The 25,797-nt window shown below is 37.9% G+C and overlaps 1 protein-coding gene across 1 annotated transcript in view; it reads right to left on the bottom strand.

The window, feature by feature from the left end:
• The window catches only part of GALNTL6 (polypeptide N-acetylgalactosaminyltransferase like 6), a 1,281,746-nt gene that overhangs the window by 243,786 nt on the left and 1,012,163 nt on the right, over positions 1–25,797 (bottom strand). Inside the window, exons 6-7 of the mRNA XM_032148915.2 lie at positions 13,536–13,721; positions 9,377–9,560 (exon numbers count right to left, since the gene is read on the bottom strand). Of these exons, the coding sequence (XP_032004806.1) occupies positions 9,377–9,560; positions 13,536–13,721 (370 nt within the window). The remainder of the gene's footprint in view (positions 1–9,376; positions 9,561–13,535; positions 13,722–25,797) is intronic.

Raw genomic sequence — 25,797 nt, 5'->3', positions numbered from 1 at the left:
ACCTAGTTAACTCTCCTGGAACTTGTCTCTAGACTAAACTGATGAACATGGATTCTAATCTAATCCCTCAAATGTTTGAAACTTTAGTTTTGAAACCTCAATCATAGAGAATTACGTGGTTGGAGGTTGAGGTCAAGGAGCACATCTTTTGGTATTTTTATGCATCAATTTGATTTTTTGAGGAAAAAAGGAGGAAGATTTGTAGCAATTGCATGGAGATCATGCAAAATTTGTGAGAATATTGACTTGACTTGAGAAGCAGGGAATGAACAAAGTTCTCCCACTCTACCAAATGGATATATTGCAGGCTCTGGAGGTGTCCTAATAGGGGTGGGAGAGAATAAAAGGGAGGATGAACAGTATCTAATTAAACTTAGAGGTGAAAGTGGAGAAAACCCCCAAAGTTATCCTTCTAAGCTTATATTCTACATTAAATTCACAGTTTGACCAGTCCCTTTTTCTGTGGGAAATCAATTTCATGCTTTACTGATTTTGATTAAATGTATAATTACTAATAATGGGTCAAAACCTATGTGGAAAGAGTTTTGTGTAAAATAGATTATCTTTACTTTCAAATTCTGAGTAGGCTAAGGTACCCTTAACCCTCAGTGAAATTTACCCAAGTGGGATGATAAAATTTTGAAGGTCAATTAGTGCCATCAATACGGTTCTGATAAAAGCTAATAGTTTATTCTAGGCATCAAGTAAGTTGATCCTCAATCTGTTGTTATCTCCTTTGTGTTAATAAAGTGAAGCTTTATGCCCACCAAGGAGAAGGAGCCCCTCTTCCTCCAGGTTAGTCAACTCAAGCCTGGGTCCATGGCTTTATAAACAGAGGCTCGATCTTAGCCTTACTCTCACTCTCCACTGGGTACCCTTGTGCAGGCACAAGTCTATCTGTAGGCAGACCTGGAGTGATTTTGTTTGACCCAGTGTCCTGAACGTGTTTTGAAATAAGACTTGCTGTAAGGACTGGTAAAGGTCAGTGATGTTTTGGCTTTGCAATATTCACTTACCAGCTGCATTGCTGTGTTTTAGGGAAGAAGTAATTGTACTCTCTGAAGGTTTTCTCCCTATTTGAGCATGATTATTCCTTAACCACTAGAGCATGTGTCTTCTCTAAGTAGAATGGGAGGTGAAAATCTCCATGGAATCGTGGGAATTCTTAGCTCTGCTTTCTTACTCCTATTTGCTGTGTAAACTTGGGAAAACTGCTTAACCTCTATGAGCCTGAATCATCTCATTCGTAAAAATTACATATTTCATAGGCTTGAAATAAGGATTAAATGGGTTAGGAAGATGCGTAAATTTCCTAGCGAAGAGCCTGACCTATAGCAGTAGACATTTAACAACTGTTAATTTCCCCTCCATCAACATATGTGAAAGAAAGAATAGCATGGAATGATGAGTCAGCAACCCCAGATTCTAGTAGTAGCTGTTAAGTTAGCTAGTAGTGACACTGGATAAGTCATTTAGACTGTATAGCTTAGGTTTCCTTTTTTGCAAAAATAAGAAGTTGAATTGTCTCTAAGGTTTTTTCTAGCTTGATGAATTTATGATTATTGTACTTTTTTCTGACTTTATTCTAAGCCTAAATTTAGCAGAAAGTTATATTTGTTACCTAAGAACCACTGACTTTCACACGGTGTTGGCATCAGCGCTTTCTCACATTCTTATACAAGAAAGAGAGTCTGCAAGTTCTGCACTGTGTCCCTTGGAAGAACAAAGGAAGGTACTATCAGTAAATCTATAGAAAACATTCCACTTCCATTTGACAGTGTTACAACTCTCTGTAGCAAAGAGGTAGAATTTTCCCCATTTTAGCATGGGCTATGCCTCACACTTCTGCATTGCAGAACCAGCTCACAAGGATCTCACCTTTGGCCCATGACAGAGGATCTTTCATGTCTGAAGTGCCTACCTTGAGGTCCTTGGCAATGGGTCACGGCTATTGCTATCCATGCCTAGGGACATTTGTAGGCTAGATATTGGCCCTGGATGAGGAATTACTGAATTCAAACTGATATGTCTGTGGAACATAGTGGTTTCTGAGAGAATAAAATGGATGATTGTGGCCGGGTGCGGTGGCTCATGCCTGTAATCCCAACACTTTGGGAGGCTAAGGTGGGCAGATCATGAGGTCAGGAGTTCAAGACCAGCCTGACCAACATGGCAAAACACGTTTCTACTAAAAATCCAAAAATTAGCCAGGCATGGTGGCGTGCGCCTGTAATCCCAGCTACTCAGGAGTCTGAGGCAGGAGAATCACTTAAACCCAGGAGGCAGAGGTTGCAGTGAGCCAAGATCGTGCCACTGCACTCCAACCTGGGTGACAGAGTGAGACTTTGTCTCCGAAAAAAAAAAAAAAAAAAGGATGATTGTAGCCTGTGAATTTCCCCACTGCTGTATATATATATTTATTTTAAACATTTTGGAAATTGATGGTATAAATAGATGGAAAATAGAGAATGTCAGTTCTCACTAATAAGTCTAGGCAAGAATTCCATTGATGGTGATTAAAACTCTTAGTTCTAGAAGTTTTTAAGGAATTGTGAAGATCTATCTGAGGAAGACTGGCAGTGCAAAGATAATTTCCCTGCAATCACAAAGACAGAATAGAGGTGGATTCTGAAAAATATAATCAACTTGCAAAAAACACTTGAATAAACTGCTGAATCGATTCTTTGTATTTAGCAAAAGGAAGCATGATAGCTAGGAACCTGCATAAATTCTCTAGAAATTAACTTGATTTTTATAGTTGACAGAGTCATGTATTAGGGCCTGGGTACCTGATATACTGGATGGACTATTTCATGCTGCCCTTGGAGACAAGTTGGAGAAATGTTGGTAGTATTGCAGCAGTGAAGTGAATTTACCTGTATTGAACCATTACATCAACGAATGTGAACTTTTACAAGATTCTTGTAGACCTGGAAAACATGGTGATAGAACTGAAAATATGTAGCCCAGAAAAGAAAAATATTTTGTTGTTTTCCCTCTTGGGCAGTATAGGCATGGCAACTATTCTCAAATATTTCTAATAGCTCTGTCATTAAAGACCAATTAGACATTCCTTGCATCTCAAGTAGGGCTATCTGGCATCAGGAAGGCAGAATTTCCTTCATACAAGGGAAAACGTTTCTGTCAATAAGTCTAACAGAAACGACTATCTTTTGAGGCAGGAAATTTACTTCAAAGATGAGTTACTGCAGAGGTTCGATGCCTGTCTTGGACATTGTCTAGTGGTTGCTCATATTGAAGGGAGTTTAGACAAGATAATTTCTTCAGACCCACTCTAAACTTTTAGAAAGCAAATGAACATCTTTCTCTTTGTCATCATGGCTGAAGGAGCATATTATGTTTTGTGACACAGAAAAGTCTTTCATTTCTAAGTGCCCTGAATTCAAGATGGACCAGTAATGAGCAAACCTTCTAAAAGCCATGAATAACAAGAATTTCCTCAAAGCATTACATCATGATAAAAGCCAACAGAAAGAGGGAACATTTTGGTTTCTTCCTTAATAAATAACCCAAAATATTTCTTGTTTAATTTAACTTTTTTTTTTTTTTGAAATAGGGTCTCACTCTATCACCCAGGTTGAATGCAGTGGTGCGATCCTGGCTCACTGCAGCCTCAACTTCTTAGGCTTAGGTGATCCTCCCACCTCAGTTTCCCAAGTAGCTGGGACTACAGGCATGCACCACCATGCCCCACGATATATATATATATATATTTTTTTTTTTTTTCCATAGAGACAGGGTTTTGCTATGTTGCCCAGGCTCGTCTCAAACTCCTGGGCTCAAGCAATCTGCCTGCCTTGGTCTCCCAAAGTGCTGGGATTACAGGTGTGAGTGACTGTTCCTGGCCCCAAAATATTTCTTTCTTTCTTTTTTTTTGGAGACAGAGTCTGGCTCTGTTTCTCAGGCTGCAGCACAGTGGTGCAATCTCTGCTCACTGTAACCTTTGCCTCCCGGGTTCAAGCGATTCTCCTGCCTCAGCCTCCTAAGTAGCTTGGGACTACAGGCGCCCACCACCATGCCCGGCTAATTGTTATATTTTTAGTAAAGGTGGGGTTTCACTTTATTGGACAGGCTGATCTTGAACTCCTGACCTCAAATGATCCACCCACCTCAGCCTCCCAAAGGGCTGGGAATACAGGTGTGGGTCACCGTGCCCAGCCAAAATATTTCGTAAATGTATCCAATCCAATAGGAATTATGACCACCATATAATAATTTGAATCATGAATGTTGCTTTTTCTCTTATATTCTAGTAGCAGTTTGTTGAAAAACAGCATCCCTTTGTAAATATCAGTAAATATTTTCTTAATGCTCAAAGTTATCCATGAGTTTTCCTTTTCTTTTCTAGTCAGATTGTTGAAGGTCTTGATTCCTAGTTTAGAAAGTTGGTAGATGTTGACCTCTTTGACTGTGTAGTCTATGTAAAGAAATACAGTTTATGGCACAAGACAGGGATGCCCTCTCTCACCGCTCCTATTCAACACAGTGCTGGAAGTTCTGGTCAGAGCAATCAGGCAGGAGAAGGAAATAAAGAGTATTCAATTAGGAAAAGAGGAAGCCAAATTGTCCCTGTTTGCAGATGACATGATTGTATATCTAGAAAACCCCATTGTCTCAGCCCAAAATCTCCTTAAGCTGATTAGCAACTTCATCAAAGTCTCAGGATACAAAATCAATGTGCAAAAATCACAAGCATTCTTGTACACCAATAACAGGCAAACAGAGAGCCAAATCATGAGTGAACTCCCATTCACAATTGCTTCAAAGAGAATAAAATACCTAGGAATCCAACTTACAAGGGATATGAAGGACCTCTTCAAGGAGAACTACAAACCACTGCTCAATGAAATAAAAGAGGATACAAACAAATGGAAGAACATTCCATGCTCATGGGTTGGAAGAATCAATATCGTGAAAATGGCCATACTGCCCAAGGTAATTTATAGATTCAATGCCATCCCCATCAAGCTACCAATGACTTTCTTCACAGAATTGGAAAAAAACTACTTTAAAGTTCATATGGAACCAAAAAAGAGCCCGCATCGCCAAGTCAATCCTAAGCCAAAAGAACAAAGCTGGAGGCATCACGCTACCTGACTTTAAACTATACTACAAGGCTACAGTAACCAAAACAGCATGGTACTGGTACCACAACAGAGACATAGATCAATGGAACAGAACAGAGCCCTCAGAAATGATGCCGCATATCTACAACTATCTGATCTTTGACAAACCTGACAAAAACAAGAAATGGGGAAAGGATTCCCTATCTAATAAATGGTGCTGGGAAAACTGGCTAGCCATATGTAGAAAGCTGAAACTGGATCCTTTCCTTACACCTTCTACAAAAATTAATTCAAGATGGATTAAAGACTTAAATGTTAGACCTAAAACCATTAAAATCCTACAAGAAAACCTAGGCAATGCCATTCAGGACATAGGCGTGGGCAAGGACTTCATGTGTAAAACACCAAAAGCAATGGCAACAAAAGCCAAAATTGACAAATGGGATCTCATTAAACTAAAGAGCTTCTGCACAGCAAAAGAAACTACTATCAGAGTGAACAGGCAACCTACAGAATGGGAGAAAATTTTCACAACCTACTCATCTGACAAAGGGCTAATATCCAGAATCTATGATGAACTCATACAACTTTACAAGAAAAAAACAAACAACCCCATCAAAAAGTGGGCAAAGGACATGAACAGACACTTCTCAAAAGAAGACATTTATGCAGCCAAAAAACACATGAAGAAATGCTCATCATCACTGGCCATCAGAGAAATGCAAATCAAAACCACAATGAGATACCATCTCACACCAGTTAGAATGGCCATCATTAAAAAATCAGGAAACAACAGGTGCTGGAGAGGATGTGGAGAAATAGGAACACTTTTACACTGTTGGTGGGACTGTAAACTAGTTCAACCATTGTGGAAGTCAGTGTGGCGATTCCTCAGGGATCTCGAACTAGAAATACCATTTGACCCAGCCATCCCATTACTGGGTATATACCCAAAGGACTACAAATCATGCTGCTATAAAGACACATGCACACGTATGTTTATTGCGGCACTATTCACAATAGCAAAGAGTTGGAACCAACCCAAATGTCCAACAACGATAGACTGGATTAAGAAAATGTGGCACATATACACCACGGAATACTATGCAGCCATAATAAATGATGAGTTCATGTGCTTTGTAGGGACATAGATGAAACTAGAAGCCATCATTCTCAGTAAACTATCGCAAGGACAAAAAACCAAACACCGCATGTTCCCACTGATAGGTGTGAATTGAACAATGAGAACACTTGGATACAGGGCGGGGAACATCACATACAGAGGCCTGTTGTGGGGTGGGGGGAGGGAGGAGGGATAGCATTAGGAGATATACCTAATGCTAAATGACGAGTTAATGGGTGCAGGAAATCAACATGGCACATGGATACATATGTAACAAACCTGCACATTGTGCACATGTACCCTAAAACCTAAAGTATAAAAAAAAAAAAAGAAATACAGTTTATACCACATCAGGTTCATATATGCCTTATAACTGAAATTGAATATTTGAGAAATGACACTTATACCTACCCGCTAGTATAACACTCTAAAATTTTCAATTGAATTCAATCCAACTAATTAACAATTAAATACTGTTAATGCCCCACTAATTTCACAGAATTTTCAGGTTGGAAAACACTGCTCTAATCAATAGTCACTGAAAATTCAAGTAATGGCAGAATAAATTAGATAATTCAAATCTCGTCACTTAAGACATTTGATAAACTTGCTACAGAAAGATAATTTTTGCATCCTTATTGTATGAAAAGTCCTGGGGTTTGAGATATGTTTGCACATTCTTCTTTGTTTCCCTTCTTCCTAGCCTTTCAGCCTCCTCTCCCTGTCTTCCCACAGAAAACCATACACTTTGGCAGCAGCCTCTTGAAATGTGAAAGACTGTAAGAAAGATGTATAGATAGACTGCCTTCGTTCTGTGTACCTTAAAGCTTTACAGCTAGAGAAGCAACTTTTAGCCTAAAGCTTGTCTGTTTATGAGCACATTCGGGTGACTGCCGTGATAATGAAATTGCCGATACACTGCTCAGAGCTGCTTGGGTAACCATTCTTCTATTACCAGGAAGGCAAACACGGTTTATAAGATCAAAGTGGACACCTCCTGCAAGTTACATTTATTACAAGAGGCTAAAGTTTCCACATTCCTAGGAATCAATAAGACTTAAGGCAGAAAGATAGTTAATATGCAATAGATGAATGCAATTTTTGACAGTTCAAAAACCACCTACGTAGGGGACAGAAACAAGAGGTAACCTAGTTCTGAAAGTTCCCAATTCTGCCAGCTCTGTGGTTAAGCAAGGTGCTTGATATTGGAATAGCCAGAGTCAGAGTCAGCCTGACAAAAATTTTGACTGTCAGTGCAGGCACTGAGAATACTTTTATAACTGTCTCCACTGCACATTCCTCTGATAGCATTTTGATCCTACTGTTTCAGGAAGCAGGACCCCTACTCTGCTATCACAGTGCAAATAAAGTAAAGGTCATTATAACCAGTCACTATCACGGTATTTGGAAAGCCAGCCTGGGTGAGTTTTAGCCCTTAAAACGTGTACTTTCGCATCACAGTGGCCGAACTGTGGCTCTTCTGCTGTGGGCCAGCATCTAATAACAGTTCTACCATGGTTAAGGCCCTTTTGTACTCCTCTTCACACGAATGTTTTAAAAATTTTTTACATTTAAAACGTTTTAAATTTATTTTCTTTTCTCATCTACATTTTAAACTGACATATAAAAGTTGTATATATTTACGATGTACAACATGATGTTTTGAAATATGTACACATTGTGGAATGGCTAAATCAAGCTAATTAACAGATGCATCACCTCACACTCTTGTTACTCATCCCACCTTAAGCCCCTCTGTCACGATTTTCAGATGGTTACCTTCAGAGAAGTCTGAAGAGCTTCTCTCAGCTAAGCCCACTTCAAATGCTTATTAGAAACCCTTTTGCTTAGATTACTAAAAAGCTTTTCTAGTAGTTTTGAATATCCGTGAAATTTTGGCCAAAGCATTTGAGGAAGTAACAAAGGTCCTTCATTATTTCTTTTCAAAAACTCTCCAGTAAGTGTCGAGTCAAAAGAGGCTGAACTCCAGAAGCTCTGGATATTTAATGAGAGCGCTTCATTTTACAAAAGAAACGACTTCTCTCGTTTGGTATCAGGCTAAAGTCTTCTGAAATTCCCTTTGCTTCCCCAGGAGTTCATTTTTCTAAAGACTAGAAGTGTAGGAAATATTTTCCTGATAATTATGAAATGTTGACTGCAATTTAAACTGTTAGTGTCAGGGAAGTGGTTTTTGTACTCAGTAGCTTCTTTACTGCAAACTTTTATGGCCCATATTATTGATGAAAAGACAATATTTTTAATGCATTTTAAATGGACTCAGAGTGTGCAAAGCCTTGATCACAGACATTTTTCTTGTACTAAGAAAAACATATATAATAGTTTTAAAATAATGATTTTAATGATATCAAAGGGTGCAGTATGAGGAATAGATACATAGTATACCTCGGGTAATCTCTGGGCTAACTGTTGGAAAAAGTTTACCATTCACTATGAATGGTCTTGATAGTCTGTCAAACTGAACTACACATATTTTTTCTTTTTCTTTAAATGCATACTTCTCATGTCCACACTGAAAAAATAGGATGTCATTTGGTAGAGATTAATCATTAGATCATTGCTGTACATTCTTCTCTGTACAGTATGTACTTAAATTAGGGACAGGATTATCAAAGATAATTGACTCTGCATATATCACTTTGATTGAATTCCCCCTGTTTCAGTTGTGGGAACACCTGCTTAGGAGCACCCTTCCATTATAGGTAGACAATTTCGACAGGGTGTAGAAAGTAGGTTTAAACACTGGTTCATATTTTATATCAATTTCTAATAAAAGAAAAACAAAGTAGTTGTTTTCAGTAATCCTTTAGGGAAAAGTCAAAAGAACAGAGACAACTGAAAATAAGAAAGCATCTAAGAAGGGAACATGGCTTCCTTCTCTATGTATTTTCTGTTTATGCATTTTCCTGGTTCTTTCATCTGTACAGTTTCATGCTTAGCAAAGTTTAAGAAGGGGTGATCCATGAATTCAGCACAGCTTGTAATTTTCTACAGGGTGTAGGTCTGACCTTTCTCTGATGTTTTGCATATTGTTGCCACCTGTTTTATTCCATTTTGTTAGAGATAATTGTCTTCTTGAGCCCAGGTTTGACACTGCAATGAGTTACCTGCCCTCACCCCATCGGCCCCGCCCTTGGCTGCTACTCACTCAAAAGGGTCGCTGGGATCTGCCCTCTGGAGCTCTGGAGGGATGGGGATTCTTTTGTAGTACATTTCCCAGTCGAAGGCTCCTCGCATGGCATCTCCAGCTTGTGCCTCATACCCAAAGTGATTGTGGTCAATGACATCGATCATGGGACACACGATGGTTTTGTGGTTTAGTGCAATTTGGTCTGAAAAATGAAAGCACAAAATAGGAAATGACATGCCTGCCTAGGTCATCTATCATTTTTCAGCAAAGAGAAGCCTATAGTCCTCCCCTAATGCATAACGCTTGCAGCCTTGGCTTCCTGTCGTCCTTAGAGCACTTTCAGGAATCTCTGAATTCTGGACTTAACGTGATGGGACAGCGATTAGGTCCAATTGGAGTTGTTGTATTTTCCTTTAAGAAAGTTATGTCCCAGAGAGACTGGCAGAAGTCCATTTAGCTCTACCTCTGTCACATTTTTGCTCTGACCTGTCCCCAATCTGTCATTTTATTGTGCATCCAACATGCGCAGAGTATAAACAGTACTTGTGTTCTTTCAAGCATACTGCTGGAACCTGCTGAGAAAATACTGGCCTGCTTTCTGGAGGTTCCAAAAAGTAAATATTTAACTTCATGGTTTTTGTACCATCTAATCTCATAACAATCATGGTGGCTGCTCCCCTATAAATGCTGACAGATCATACATAGAAATCTTTGCTCTCAGGTTTGCCAGAGATTTTTCCAAGTCCTATTTTGCCACTGTTCTTGAAGCTAAACTCTGTTGATCAAAGCTATACATTTTCTTCCCTCATCATATTCGAAAAAGTATTAGGTGATATTACACTACTGCGATTACTTCTGCTACTCTTAAATTCTTGAGCAACTACTAAGTGATTTATTCTCATGCTATTCCTAATACTCTTAGCAACCCTGTAGGGTAACTATTATTGTCATCCCCAATTTATGTACGGGGAAGGTAAGATTAGAGAAATTAAATAACTTATCAAGGGTTATGCAGCTTTTGAGAGCAATAAACAAGATGCAACCTCTGTTTAACAATCCAATTTTAAACCTGACCTTTCGAGTGTTCCATTGTGCTTCTCATGGTAGCAGAGAGGTGATTTGTTTTTTTTTCAGTTCCAGCATCTTCCTTTCCTATGTGGCTATGGTTATTGTGATGACATTAACAGCTAGCACAGGGCACTGGCATTTGCATCCTTTGGTTTAGCTAGAATAGCTATCTGTGAGGTATCTTTCTTTCCAAGAATGTGAATTTAGTTAATATTTATTGTAACAGACCAATGCTGTCTAATAGGCAGAACTTCTTGTTATTCAGAAGACCTTTAGATGTGACAATAAACAAATAAACAACAGATATCATTTAGCACAATTACGAAGTTTGGTTATTTCCATAACATATTTTGTTTCCCCAGAGTTTGTGGAGTAAATGTAATTTGTGTTGGGGATAAAGTTCCTGCAGTAAGGAAACTGTCCGTTTGCTTCAGAAGTTTCTCTTAAGCATGGGATAAAAAGCATAAGGTTTTACTGGTTATAATAATAAGTGGCTGTATTTCGATGACACTGATGAAACAGGGGATGGAAACCACAGAATTTTGTGAAAACTTTCACCTCTAGGTCTATATGCCTTTCCATCCATCCATTCATCCATCTGTCTGTCCGTACATCCATCCATCCATCCATCCACCCATCCATCCATCCATTTATCCATCCAGTCATTCTTTTCATATTTCAGCAATTATTTATTGATTAGAAATTATGTGCTAGTCACTTTTTCTAGGTTCTGGGGATACCATGATGAATAACATCACAAAAATTTCTGTCTTCAGGAATGAAGCAAAGACAATTAATAAACATAATAAATAACTAAATTATATAGTGTTTTAAAAGGTGATAAATGAGATGGGAAAAAAATAAAACAGGAGAAGGGGAATGCAGGATACTGGAGTGTGGAAAGGGTGCGATTTTAGAGCATGGCCCTGGTAAGCCACAGAAAGCCAGAGCTGGGCTCTGTCTTACTTTAATTTAATTAGCAGATGAAGAGACTCCCCAGCACCATTTCTAGTTAATCTGCACCAAGGGATGGCTAAGCATTTGTTTTTTTACCAGGGCAAGCCATATAATGGGTTTTACTGAATGGTATTTCCCCAGAGATGTCTTTGACAGAGGAGACCATCGTTGCTGGGTCCAGAATATTTTTTCTCTCATCCCTGCAGGTATTTTAGTATTAACGTTTCAGTGACTTTCTTCAATCAAATTCAGAATCAGGTTGATTTACAAGTTCCTTGACCATCAAGGAGTCCCAAGGTGACCCGAAGAGAATGTGTCTGTTAAAGTAACTGTCAACTTTTCCTTCAAATTTCCTTTTCACTCTTATCCAGCTGTACTAGCTTAGGTTGAAAGCAGCATGACTAATTTTTCATCCAAGGCTTGTGCCTACATTTCAATTTCCAGGGATCAAACAAACAGACTTAATAGGAAATTGAAATTCAGGTATAATCCCAAGGTGAAAAATGAGCCAAGAAACTGTGTGGCTCTGCCTGTTTTCTCATTTTGGATGATGTGTCAAGACACTGATAGAGGAAAATAAGAAAGATAGTGATGCTGAGCTTGAATCATTTCTTATCCATCAGGACTACAGGAAATGAAATACTTTAATGGGAAAATGTGGGTTGTGGGTTTCTCTTACTCTTTTTTTTTTCTATCTTCTTCTTTTTAGTTAGATTCATAGTGGACAATCAGAGACTCAATAATTGGCATTTAGGGATTTGCTTTGGTTCATAAATAAATTAGGCCTTTTGCTGACTTCCTTGAGTATTCAACACCATATAGGTCAAATTCTGTTTGAGGGAATCTCACTGTTGCTGATGAAGCTCTAAATTGCTGTGTCCTTGGACAAGGTACTTCTAATTAAAGGCTCAGAGGAGTCTCTGACTGCAGGGGCACCTAAACATTCAGTTGATTAGGATAACTGGGCAGTCACCTGTGCAGGGGTATGTGGCTGGGCAATGTGGTGGAGGGTGTTGGGTGCTGGTTGTTTCCTGTTTTAAATCCTACACAGTTTCAATTGATTTCCCCCCCCCACATCTTTTACTAATGGAGCTTTGCTGGTTCTTGCTGAAAACCTACACAGTAGTCAACAGCAAATTGTTCTTTCTGAGACAGCTATTGTGAAGGCAGTTGCTAGTGACTTTAGTTCCAAGGTCAGGGATATTTTTACAATAAAAGTTGATTTAGCAAAGTCGGGAAGGAGAACACGATGTGTGCACCGAGAACTTTTTAGAAGGAGGGGTTTTTTTTTTTCGAGCTGACAATTTATTTCTTTTTTTAAATTTTATTTAATTTTATTTTACTATTATTATACTTTAAGTTTTAGGGTACATCAACTGGACTTTATATTTTACTTCATTTTAAAACAAAAGTAATGAAGCTTGAACTGAACCACACGTATGTTTTCTAGCTTAAATTACTTTCAGTTCTTTTGTGTTTCTAACAGTTCAAGTGTGTTATGACATAATCTTCTTTCCCTCAGCTTAGCCATATTGTGAGCATTTAAGACATAGCACCTGGACAGCTGCACTGTGTGGAAGGAATCTATGTAAATACAGGGAACTGTATATTTAGGGCTATAGGATGGTGCCAGAAGTGGAGAGAATAACAGAAAAGAAACGGCATTGTAAATCCTAGAAAATGTCAAGGTGCTTACACTTTAACTGTATTCTGGGGATGAATAATTTTCCTTCCTCTTTTCTTAATAATCCTGTAATACTTGTTCAATGTGTGTGTGTGTGTATGTGTGTGTGTGTGTGTATTTTAATCTTGCTGTAGTTACAGGACTATAAAAGAGTTTTGGAATACTTTTTTTCTTTGAATTTGACTACACTAAAGGAGGATATCTAAGATACATGAAACCTTTTTTAAACTGTAAGTTAGATTGAAGTTGGTATTATTTAAAATGCCAATTTTATGGCATTACCTAGAATACTGCCTAAAACTGTTACCTAGAAAACTGTTTTCAGCAGTGGTAAATATAAAATTCAAGGCTTCTATTGGAAAACTTGTAGAAGGGACCTCTAGCGTTTGTTGATTGCAAACTAAATAGAAGCAAACTGCTCACTCTCCCTGAGGCATCCCAGGATGGTGCGTAGCAACATGTACTCACTGAGGAGTGGAGGCAGCCAGTTCACATTGACCTCGCAGTGGGAGTCCAGGAACGTCAGGACTTCTCCTCTGGCCATAGATGCTCCCAGGAGACGGGTCCGGATGAGTCCTTCTCTTTTCTTGGTGCGAACAATCCTCACTTTGGAAAATCTGGCCATGTATTCTTCCAATTTATCCTTCAAGTGTTCTAAGTAGGAAGTAGAGAATGCACAGAAAAACCGCAAAACATTAGTTGCAGCTGAATTATTCACAGTTGTTTGTGCATAGAGAGTATGTGACTGATGAATCCTGAGGTAACATTCTTGTCTCCTCATCTAGATGGGAGATACTAATAAGATTTTTAGATCTTACACTTTCCAGAATGCTTTGTAAATTGCAAATATTGCCCTTTTTTGAACACAAAAGTCACTGACATGCCAGAGGTCTGTTATGCAGTTACTGCTGGCTGACAGCCACAGCGTGTCATCCTAGCCAACACTCCAAAGATGGGCTTCTGCCTTCTGGTCCTTCTGGGTAAAGTCAGATGAAAATCCTGGAAATGGGCTCTTTCCAACAAAAGAGCTCTTTACAGCAAGGCTTTGCCTAGTATTTTGTGTATTGAAAATAACGTACGTAAAACAACATGAAAGATAAATATCTGTCATATCAACAAGAACCAAACAGATTTTTTCCCTCACAAGTTAATAGCAAACTAGCAAGCAAGTTTAGCATCTGGCTTCTGATTTGAAGTGGAAAGGTGACTGGCTGCAGATGAAATACTATACAGTCGTTTGGAACGTACCTATTAAAGATTCGGAAATATTTCTTAGCTATTTAAATTTGGAACTGTTTCCTGCCTAATTAAAAACAAATAGTGGAAACAAAATCAAATCCGATAATTTATTCACAGAATAAAATATTTCCTACTGTCTGTGACAAAATGCATCAAGCTCTCAGTTCTTATTACGTCAAATAAGAGCATTTGCTGCCTTTCTGGGGCTATGTACTTACATACTTTATATCCTCTGCTTTCATTCTGCCATATCTAAGACATTATGAGGGTTTTATTGGAATCTCTGACAGGTACAGTCTAGTATTCATTGAAGTGGAAACTTAGTATGCTGTATGCTCTGTATTTTTCACTTTTCAAACGTTCTCTGCATGTCTTCAGTCAAAGGCAATATTATTAAGTCTCTTTGCATGATCTGTAGCAATAGGGATTCATGTAGGATTTGTGATTCCTTCCTGCTATCCAATGTAACAGATGTCAGAATTACTCTGTGTTGGAGTTTCTCTGTGCACAGAGGTTCATTCTCATTTCTTATTAACTAGTGTAGTTTTATAAAATCTTAATTTCCCTTTTTATTGACTGTTCTATATTTCACAAATGAGTCAATGAAAACAGTATTTGGCTTTCTAATTTTCACTATAAAAGAATACAGATGGAGCAGGGCATGGTGGCTCATGCCTGTAATCCCAGCACTTTGGGAGGCAGAGGTGGGTGGAACACCTGATGTCAGGAGTTCAAGACCAGCCTGACCGACATGGTGAAACCCAGTCTTTACTAAAAATACAAAAATTAGCCGGGCATGGTGGCAGGCACCTGTAATCCCAGATACTTGGGAGACTGAGGCAGGAGAATTGCTTGAACCCGGGAGGCAGAGGTTGCAGTGAGCTGAGATCACACCGCTGCACTCCAGCCTGGACAATAGAGTGAGACTGTGTCTCAAAAAAACAAAAACAAAAACAAACAAACAAATACAGATGAGATTTTCCACGAGAGTGTTTTAGCTCAAAATATGTTCCCCTCTATTTTGTTCTTCATGTAAGTAACAAGGATATGAAGATACGACTATGAAAAGCAAACTCTTTTTCCAGGGTCGGAATCAGAGTAGGCCTGGGAGGGAGGTCTACAATGGTGATACATATGAGTAGGTCATGCAAACTCTCGAAGCCTGAATAGTCTCACCTATAAAACATAAAGGATTTAGGGGATTGTTTTTTCCTTCTAGAATGTGGTGGACAGTCAAGCTTTGAATTAGGCTTGAGTGAGACTCGTCAGTGTTCATTCAACAAACATTTATGTATTAAGCCAATAATCGAAGACTAGTAAGTCACTTGTATGTATGAATAAAAACAGCATTTTTATCTGAAGAAATGCCTTTGAATGCTGAGCCCGAATGACAAAAAATTGAGAATTTTCTTTTTCCTGGTGAGATTTTGATAATTCATCATCTTGTATATCTTGCAAATTAAAGGAAGCAGTTTCAGCAAGCCACGGACTAACAAATATGAGTATACAAGCAGTATTGTGCTATCTCAACCAGGAGGCAAATTCTACTGTGTGCCTCTTTGCTCCTGCCCCTCTGCTCAGTGCTCCCCAACACGATGGCCTCCCTTCTCCACTGTGTGCAAGCCGCAAAGAAAGATTCTATGGGCTATACAACACACTGCCTGTGTGTAAGACTGCAGCTTTACACTCTTGTCAGGGGACTAAAGAAGACACAAATGACACCTCTGCACAATCAAAGGCAATGACTAAGTGATGAGTGCCCAATACAAGGACGCCATTATGTGTCAGTATCTTGAAAGGGCCACGTGCTGTCACGATTATGCACAGTAATAAATATTTAAGAAAACTTTATAATCTCATTACTGTAATTTATTTAGGCATTGAAATCTTTCCATATCATCAATTTACAAGCAAGTGGCATTCTATATGTTTAATTGTAAATTGGTTGTTTGGACCGCAGAAGATATTGTCTCATGGAAATAGTGTCTCAACAGTCACTGGGGACTAAACACAGATCATCAGTATTTGTTAGGCCCACTAAAATATGTTTTCCCCCTTCACTATTCATTTGTCAAATGTCACACTATGAGTACCACCTCAGCAGTTCAAGATGCATTTACTTTTTTCCTCCCTGACACCCAAGGACTAAAGGGGCCTCTCTTGGGAGAGAGGAGGAGAAATGAGTAATTTCCTATAGCTTCATTACAGGAAATTGTTCTAGAATATTCTAACTTCCCAGATCTTCCAAAGTGAGAGTCAAAGGGTTAAGTCACCTGAGAATGGTTGTCCCAACTTTGGATTTAGACTTTTGTATTCTTTGGTTTATAGGAAATTCTCTAGAACTCAGTGAGGACTGTCTCTACATGTTTTTTATTTTTCTGTACACAATTTTCTGATACTGCATATTTTTCCTTTATCAAAGCCCACTTTAATTTACTAAAAAGATTGTATAGTGTGAATTCACTAAGCATAAGGGGTTTGACCCTTCAATAGTGTCCATTAGATGTTTAGATCAGTTCTTCTAGTTTGAACTTTATGGTGATAATTAGCTTGCTCTGCCTCAGATAATGATCTGGTTGACTGCACTTTGAGGGGTCCTTTCTCTCTTAGTAGTTCATTGTAACATCCAATTACCCATAACTCATGATGAACGCAGGTATCATCAGACTAATTAGCAAATTAAACTCTTATACAAGGGATTTACTGAAGATGGTAGAGATGGCTTTAAATTAAAAACATTTTGCCTTTCTTTGGCATGAACAGAGTTTAGATTCATTTCTCTTTTTTTCTTATTTTAAAACTTATATTATGGAGAATTTTGAACATATATAAAATTAGATACTATTACTCCTATTTTAAAAAATATCCTTCATCCAGCCCCAACAGCCATTAACCCATGATCAGTTGTGCCCCATCTATTTGCCAATTTACTCCCCCCATTTCTCTTATTTTGAAGCAAATGTCAGACAAAAGACCATATTTTAGTCAAGGGTTCTCTGGAGAGGGTTTAGATTCATTTCTAAAATATTATTAACATGATTTTAAACATAAATTTCTATTATTTTAATTCAAGTATTGCATTTTTGAAGATCACTTTTGAACTTCTTTAATTTTAAATAATACCAAGGAAATTTACAGGTTTTATTTATAAGCCAGGCAGATCTGCCTAGTGACTTTGAGACATTTGCAAAACTCTGTATAATTTTTTTGGTCCATGGTCCAGACAACCAGTGAATAAATTACTGTTAAAATCCACTGAGCGCCAGTATATCCTGATGATATGGAAAAATGAATACAACTTCAAAAATAGCAGTTTTTGCCAGGGTTTATTGTGTCTCTGTGAGGGAATAATGAGATGAAAAGTTGTATTCCAATGAAATTTTGACATCATGTTACTGGGAATACCAAATTTAGCAGTTTTGGAGAATATATTTTCCTCTTTTTTTTCAGAGATTTCACTCATGTGCCATACATTTATATGGAGAATAACCGTTCATTAGTGAATTTAGTGTTTAGGGAAGCAACTAAACACCAAAAATGCTAACCTTCAGCACTCTGCATAGTCAAAAGAGTCAAAGAAATGAGTCCTAGTCCTGTTGCTGACTGGCTGTGTGACTTCACACCATATGACCTCATTTTCCTCAGCTATAAGATTAAGGGTGTGTGACTGGCTCATCTCAATTATTCCTTCTAGTTTTCTAATTCTATAATTTCCCTTGTGATATTTTACTTACTGAGTAGATCCAGTCCTCTCAAATCCTTAGTTTTTCCTTTTAAAAGCATCCCAGTGGTTGGTATTTTGGTGTTTTCTTTTGGCTATGTCTCACTTTTGAAAGAGACAAATCAAAATAAAGTGAATATGTATCACAGGGCCAGTCAAAAAACAAACTCCAGGGCTTTTTCTCTGGTCACTGTGGGATCCATCTGATCTTGTACAGTTCACTGTCTATGAGACTGCCACTAATGTCAGAATAATGACTTTGAAGCACTGTTAGTTCATCAAAGATTTAAATCTGTTCAATAAGTTATGCTTATTATGTCAGAAAAATGCAGTCACAGTTTAGAAAGCTTTGAGGGATTGTTCCCAAGGGGGCTGACAAGCTAGTGACCATCAGTATTAGAAAGCCTGGCCAGGACATTGCTAAGTGGAAGACTCACTAAAGGTCATGCCAACCGCTGCCCCAGGCTCAGCAGCTGGTATGGAGGACCAGCCACTGGTTGCTTAGTTCTTTTTGTTTCCTTTGAATTTCCTAATTTACATCTCAAGGGGAGAGCAAGAGGGGCCAGTATACACTATTGATCTGGAGATATGGATTTCTATGTTTAAGTACACACCTATGGTGATGAAATTTCTTTGATGTTTATACTTTGGTGTTGGCTAATTGCCATAAGATCATGTAGAATATGTGCTAGTTATTATGGGTGATACTTAGCTATGAGTTCTGAAATGTAATGGATTATAAATACACAGAAACAAACATATCTAAAATTTGCCAGTTAATCCTTACACAACAAGAATATACTATTAAGTGCAACTCTTATTCTGGGTATTTTGAGGTTTTTACCAGAGTGATAGGAATACTTTACAACTAGAGAATATAAGATATTCTTAAATTTTTTAATCTACTTGGCATATGTCATGTATATATTTTGACTGCAAGTGGAAATGTTAAGGATAACTTTCTACTTAGCAGGCCTATAAAGACATTTTCTATATTCTTTATACTGGAGAAACATAAATATTTTAAGTCTCTAGTTAAATTCCAGAAAATTGTCAATCTCTTCGTGTCCTAGTAGAATACACTAAATCAGTCCCTTTTGATAGCATTTGACTATAGCCATTTCACAATTATCTCTGGAGCACAAAAAAGTCCATCTAAGAAAGGAACAGAATTATTGAAACCATGTTTAATTGCTTCTAGTATGATTTCAGCTGGTTCTATCTCTGGATGTCTTATTTCTATTCTTTGAATATGCAAAGCATCACAAGTTATTTGGGAAATAGCTGGGAAAAAAATTAAATAAATAGCTAAAATATATTTTTGCTAATATAAAAAGAAGAAAAGATAGAATGTCACCATTTTACAATTCCTAATGAATTAATGGATCAAACCATTACAGGCTGCTAACATCAGACAAGGAGTGATAATCACTTATTATGTTTTCCTGATAGGAAGACACATCACCACCTATGAAGTATTCTTGTAAAATGCATTGCATCTGAATTTAATCATTTCTTTAGATAAGTGGTCCCCAACCTTTTTGGCACAGGGGCCAGTTACATGGAAGACAATTTTTCCATGGGGACTGGGGAGGGATGGTTTCAGGATGAGACTATCTTACCTCAGATCACCAGGCATTAGATTCTCACAAGGAGCACGCAATCTAGATCCCTCACATGTGTAGTTCACAATAGAGTTTGGCTCCTACAAGAATCTAATGGCACTGCTGATCTGACAGGAGGCAGAGCTCAGGTGGTAATGCCTACTCACCTGCTGCTCACCTCCTGCTGTGGCCAGGTTCCTAACAGGCCACACATGGGTACTGGTCTGCTGCCTAGGGGTTGGGGACCCCAGCTTTAGGTCTAACTGTTCCCAGAACAGTCCAAGGATCGGGCTGTTTATTCTTTCTGCCCAATAACGAGACCCAGATGAACTAGGAAAGAAGAGAGTTTATTCCTGTAATTCGGTACAATCTGTAACCAGGCCTAGAAAATATTGCCAGACCAACTCAAAATTACAAAGGTTTTCAGAGCTTACATACCATCTGAGCTACATGTCTACATGTCAGTGTGTATTCGTCTAAAAACGTAAGTGATTAACTTCTTCTAATCTATAACTAAGGTCTGAATTTTGAAGACCTTCCTCTGGAGCTTCAGTAAATTTACTTAATCTAGATGGTTCCAGGTGCCGGGAGTGATTACCTGTTGGTTTGTTTGTTTGTTTGTTTGTTTTCTTGAGACGGAGTCTCACTCTGTTGTGTGTGGTGTGATCTCAGCTCACTGCAGCCTCCACCTCCCAGGTTCAGGTGATTCTCCTGCCTTAGCCTCCCGAGTAGCTGGGACTACAACCATGCACCACCATGCCAGGCTAATTTTATTTTATTTAATTTTTAGTAGAGATGGGGTTTCAACATGTTGGCCAGGCTGGTCTCAAACTCCTGACCTCAAGTGATACACTCACCTCAGCCTCCCAAAGTGCTGGGATTACAGGTGTGAGCCACTGCACCCGGCCCCCTTATCTTGTCTCCTGTTAAATCATGGAAGTTTGAAGAGTTCCTTTAGACTCTCAGTACAACTTGTTTGTGGAGGTCTGGGGAGTTTCTTCAGACCCCCAATAAAAACTTGTTTAATCCTAAACAGGTCCTATTAAGAATTCTTTTATTATCTTGTCGTGCTTCAAGGCCCAAGAAAGGCCCAGGCAAAACTCTTGGTGAGCTTTTGTTACATTCCAGCCTTTGTATAAAAGCACCGGCTCTTTCAGCTTTATTATTTAACTTAATCACTTAGCTAGTGCTGAAACTGTTGTTACGGAGGCCTGCCGGTTCAGCTGTTAGTGATACTTGGCCTGCCACATAACTACGGATGTATGGGATACAAAGGGATTGGAGAATATGTTAAATGACACAGCAGGAATACAATGGGCAAAATCCAAATGATGGGAAATTCCTCAAGACCAAGGGCTTGATTTTTTTCAATAAATAAATTATAAGGATAAAAAGAAGTGGAAAGGGAATCCTGACACTTAGGAAACATGGCAACCAATTCAGTGGAAAAATATATTTGCTGTTATTAAGTGGAAGTGGATCATCATGAAGGTCATCATCCTTATCATCACGTTGAGTAGGCTGAGGAGAAGGAAGAAGCAGTGGAGTTGGTCTTGCTGTCTCAGGGGTGGCAGAGACAGAAGAAAATCCATGCATAAGGAGACCTGCACAGTTGAAACCCCTGTTGTTCAAGGGGCAACTGTATATATTTTCAGGATAGCTTTGAATGTATAATAGTTCTGGAGAAAATATTAGAAACAAAAAAGAAACAAAACACCAAGTCTTAATCTAGAACACAACACCTATTTATTCACCATGGCATGGCCCTTTATGGAGTTATGGAGTAGTAAACAGCCCCAGACCTAGTGCCCTGTGTGCCTTGTGGAAAGCTTTTTCCCAGGTTTGGGATTGTGCATGGGTGTGTTCTTCTTTCTATAAAAGGCTCATATATCAAAGTTATGTGGGCAATACCTTATAGATAAGGTCTCTGAAATGAAAAAAAAGATTACTGGTGCCACCATGCATAAAGAAGTTAAGACCTTTTTCAGAAAAAAGACAATGTGTAAGAGATAGGGGGAGAGAGAGAGCTATAGTTAAAAGATTTATTTGTTTTGTCATCTTGTGTATCAATAGAACATCTACTCTTAGAATGCATTTGGGAAGAGGCAAATAATAGATTATTTTACACAAAATATTTGACATTTTGGTAATAGGCTAAACACCACCTATACAAAAAATGTAGCATATCTGCAATGAAGCTTTTATTTCAGCTAATTAATTACAAATTTGATTTGTACATTCATTACATCATTATTTCCATTTTGAAAAGGTAATGCATACTCAGTTAGAAAGGAAATATTTGAATTTTATTTTTCCCTTTCCACAGTATTTTTTTAAGAACTATTTAAGAACTGGTTTTGTCTGATGTTTCAATTATATATTTTTTCTAAGCATTTTATATTTTTCAAAAATAGTTGTAATGAAAGGTCTTCCGAGATTAAATGAAAATGAAGTAATCTGAGTAGAATTTATAGTTTACAATTGTTCTGTTTACATGAATCTAGAATAAGAACTTTGTATTTTCTCCAAATCAGGCAATATAAAATTAACTATAATTCCAAATTATTTTATCTATATCTTTTTTTTCCAATCACATAACTTTTACCTCAAAGAAAAAGAAAGATGTAAACAGAAAATGGTTAAAACTCAGAGGTCTGTCTATGAAATACTGTTGCTGTTTTGAACTTACCATAATCAATCCATTTTCATAACAATGGAAATGTCTCTGATTTTTAATCATTCAGTACTTTTATTACATTTAAACATTCTATGTATTGCAAAAGAACAGGCTATATAGATTACAAACTTTATTTGTGCAAAGTACTTGATAATTCAGTTCAAATGCCCAAATGTAAATATCTTATCATCAGCATTACACAAAGTTGGTGGTTCAGTATTCTACTATTTGACCCGAAAAAATAATTTAAGAATTTTGCCAAAGATACTATTAAGGCTTTACTCAGTAACTGTTACAAAGTAGTTTAATTCTAGGAAAATATACCATATAACATAGTTTTTTAAAGAAAAAAACTCTATACAGATAACATTTGAATCGTCAATGTTGACATAGGAGAACAAATCTCTAACTTCTTTTAGATCACTTCTTCATTTCACCCATTCAGGTTTTCTTTGTTGTTGTTGTTAAAAAAAACTGTGGTAAAATACATGTAATATAAAATGTGCTTTCTATCCCCATCAAGCTACCAATGACTTTCTTCACAGAATTGGAAAAAACTACTTTAAAGTTCATATGGAACCAAAAAAGAGCCCGCATTGTCAAGTCAATCCTAAGACAAAAGAACAAAGCTGGAGGCATCATGCTACCTGACTTCAAACTATACTACAAGGCTACAGTAACCAAAACAGCATGATACTGGTACCACAACAGAGACATAGATCAATGGATCAAAACAGAGCCCTCAGAAATAATGCCGCATATCTACAACTATCTGATCTTTGACAAACCTGACAAAAACAAACAATGGGGAAAGGATTCCCTATTTAATAAATGGTGCTGGGAAAACTGGCTAGCCATATGGAGAAAGCTGAAACTGGATCCCTCCCTTACACTTTATACAAAAATTAATTCAAGATGGATTAAAGACTTACATGTTAGACCTAAAACCATAAAAAGGCAATACCATTCAGGACATAGGCATGGGCAAGGACTTCATGTCTAAAACACCAAAAGCGATGGCAACAAAAGCCAAAATTGACAAATGGGATCTAATTAAACTAAAGAGCTTCTGCACAGCAAAAGAAACTACCATCAGAGTGAACAGGCAACCCACAAAATGGGAGAAAATTTTTGCAACCTACTCATCTGACAAAGGGCTAATATCCAGAATCTACAATGTACTCAAACAAATTTACAAGAAAAAAACAAACAACCCCATCAAAAAGTGGGCGAAGGACATGAACAGACACTTCTCAAAAGAAGATATTTATGCAGCCAAAAAACACATGAAAAAATGCTCATCATCACTGGCCATCAGAGAAATGCAAATCAAAACCACAATGAGATACCATCTCACACCAGTTAGAATGGCGATCTTTAAAAAGTCAGGAAACAACAGGTGCTGGAAATATCCAGAATCTACAATGTACTCAAACAAATTTACAAGAAAAAAACAAACAACCCCATCAAAAAGTGGGCGAGGACATGAACAGACACTTCTCAAAAGAAGACATTTATGCAGCCAAAAAACACATGAAAAAATGCTCATCATCACTGGCCATCAGAGAAATGCAAATCAAAACCACAATGAGATACCATCTCACACCAGTTAGAATGGCGATCTTTGAAAAGTCAGGAAACAACAGGTGCTGGAGAGGTTGTGGAGAAATAGGAACACTTTTACACTGTTGGTGGGACTGTAAACTAGTTCAACCATTGTGGAAGTCAGTGTGGCGATTCCTCAGGGATCTAGAACTAAAAATACCATTTGACCCAGCCATCCCATTACTGGGTATATACCCAAAGGACTATAAATCATGCTGCTATAAAGACACATGCCCAGGTATGTTTATTGCTGCACTATTCACAATAGCAAAGACTTGGAACCAACCCAAATGTCCAACAACGATAGACTGGATTAAGAAAATGTGGCACATATAGACCATGGAATACTATGCAGCCATAAAAAATGATGAGTTCATATCCTTTGTAGGGACATGGATGAAACTGGAAACCATCATTCTCAGTAAACTATTGCAAGGACAAAAAACCAAACATCGCATGTTCTCACTCATAGGTGGGAATTGAACAATGAGAACAGATGGACACAGGAAGGGGAACATCACACTCCAGGGACTGTTGTGGGGTGGGGGGAGCGGGGAGGGAGAGCATTAGGAGATATACCTAATGCTAAATGATGAGTTAATGGGCGCAGCACACCAACATGGCACATGTATACATATGTAACAAACCTGCACATTGTGCTCATGTACCCTAAAACTTAAAGTATAATAGTAATAATAAAAAAGTGCTTTCTTAATCATTTTTAAGTGTTCAGTAGTGTTAAGCATATTCACATTGTTGTGCAATTACCCTCCATAACTTTTTCATTTTGCAAAATTAAAACCATTACAACAACTCTCCATTTCCCTCTCCCCCCAGCTTCAGGCAACCACCATTATACCTTCTGCTTTTGTAAGTTTGACTACTCCAGATAACTCATATCTGTGGTATCATACAGTTTGTCTTCATGTGACTGGCTTACTTGTCTCAGTGCAATGTCCTCAAGGTTCATCCGTGTTGTAGTATGTGTCGGAATTATCTTTCTTTAAAGGCTGAATGAATATTCCATTGTATTTATACACCACATGTTGTTTATCCATTCATCAGTTGGTGGGCATTTTGGTTGCTTTCACCTTTTGCCTGTTGTGGATAATGCTGCTGTGAACATGGGTGTACAAATATCTCTTCAAGAGACTGCTTTCAGTTGTTGTTGTTTTGGCATATACGCAGAAGAGGAATAGCTGGATCAAATGGTAGTTCTATTGTTAATTTCTTGAGGAACCACCATACTATTTTTCATAGTGACTGCACCATTTTACATTCCCAGCAACACTGCACAAGGGTGTCTACTCAGTTTTAACGTCCTTTTGACTCTTTTTGTAAAATGTATATGTAGATAAATTTTGGTTGAATGTGGAGGAAATCTCCAGCAAAAATTTTAAGAACTATCTGCTATAAAAATTTCCCCAAAACAACTCTTCCCAGTCCACTAAATACCCAATATTCTATACAGACAGAAAAGTCTGATTATTGACAATGACAAATGCTTTCAATATAGAGCACAGTAGCTGTCAAAATAAGCAAATAGCATGCATAGACATTAAAGTGTCGGGACCAAAGTTATTAACAAGAAAAACCTCCTGACCTTGTAATTTCCCCCCCCGCTGCAGTATAGGTTAATCAAGAATACCTTGTTTGAAAACTTCCTAGCTTCCAGTCTAAATCCATGTGATTATAGATTTCTTAACATCGGACATGCATATGTCTGTGTCAATTCTTCTCTGCATAACTCATCTCTTCTCATCTTAGCTGTGTGGTCTGCTCTTTGCATCTAGCGACTATTGAGATCTCTGCCTGCTCTTAGCCTTCCTTTCATTATCAATCATATCGGATATCAGGGAGCTGAATAACATTCAACTTAATTAT

This window comes from Hylobates moloch, unplaced genomic scaffold, assembly GCF_009828535.3.
Source record: "Hylobates moloch isolate HMO894 unplaced genomic scaffold, HMol_V3 SCAFFOLD_3, whole genome shotgun sequence".
NCBI classification, from domain to species: Eukaryota; Metazoa; Chordata; class Mammalia; order Primates; family Hylobatidae; genus Hylobates; species Hylobates moloch.
The sequence above is the reverse complement of the archived record's forward strand: the minus strand, read 5'-3'. Positions and strand labels throughout refer to the sequence as shown.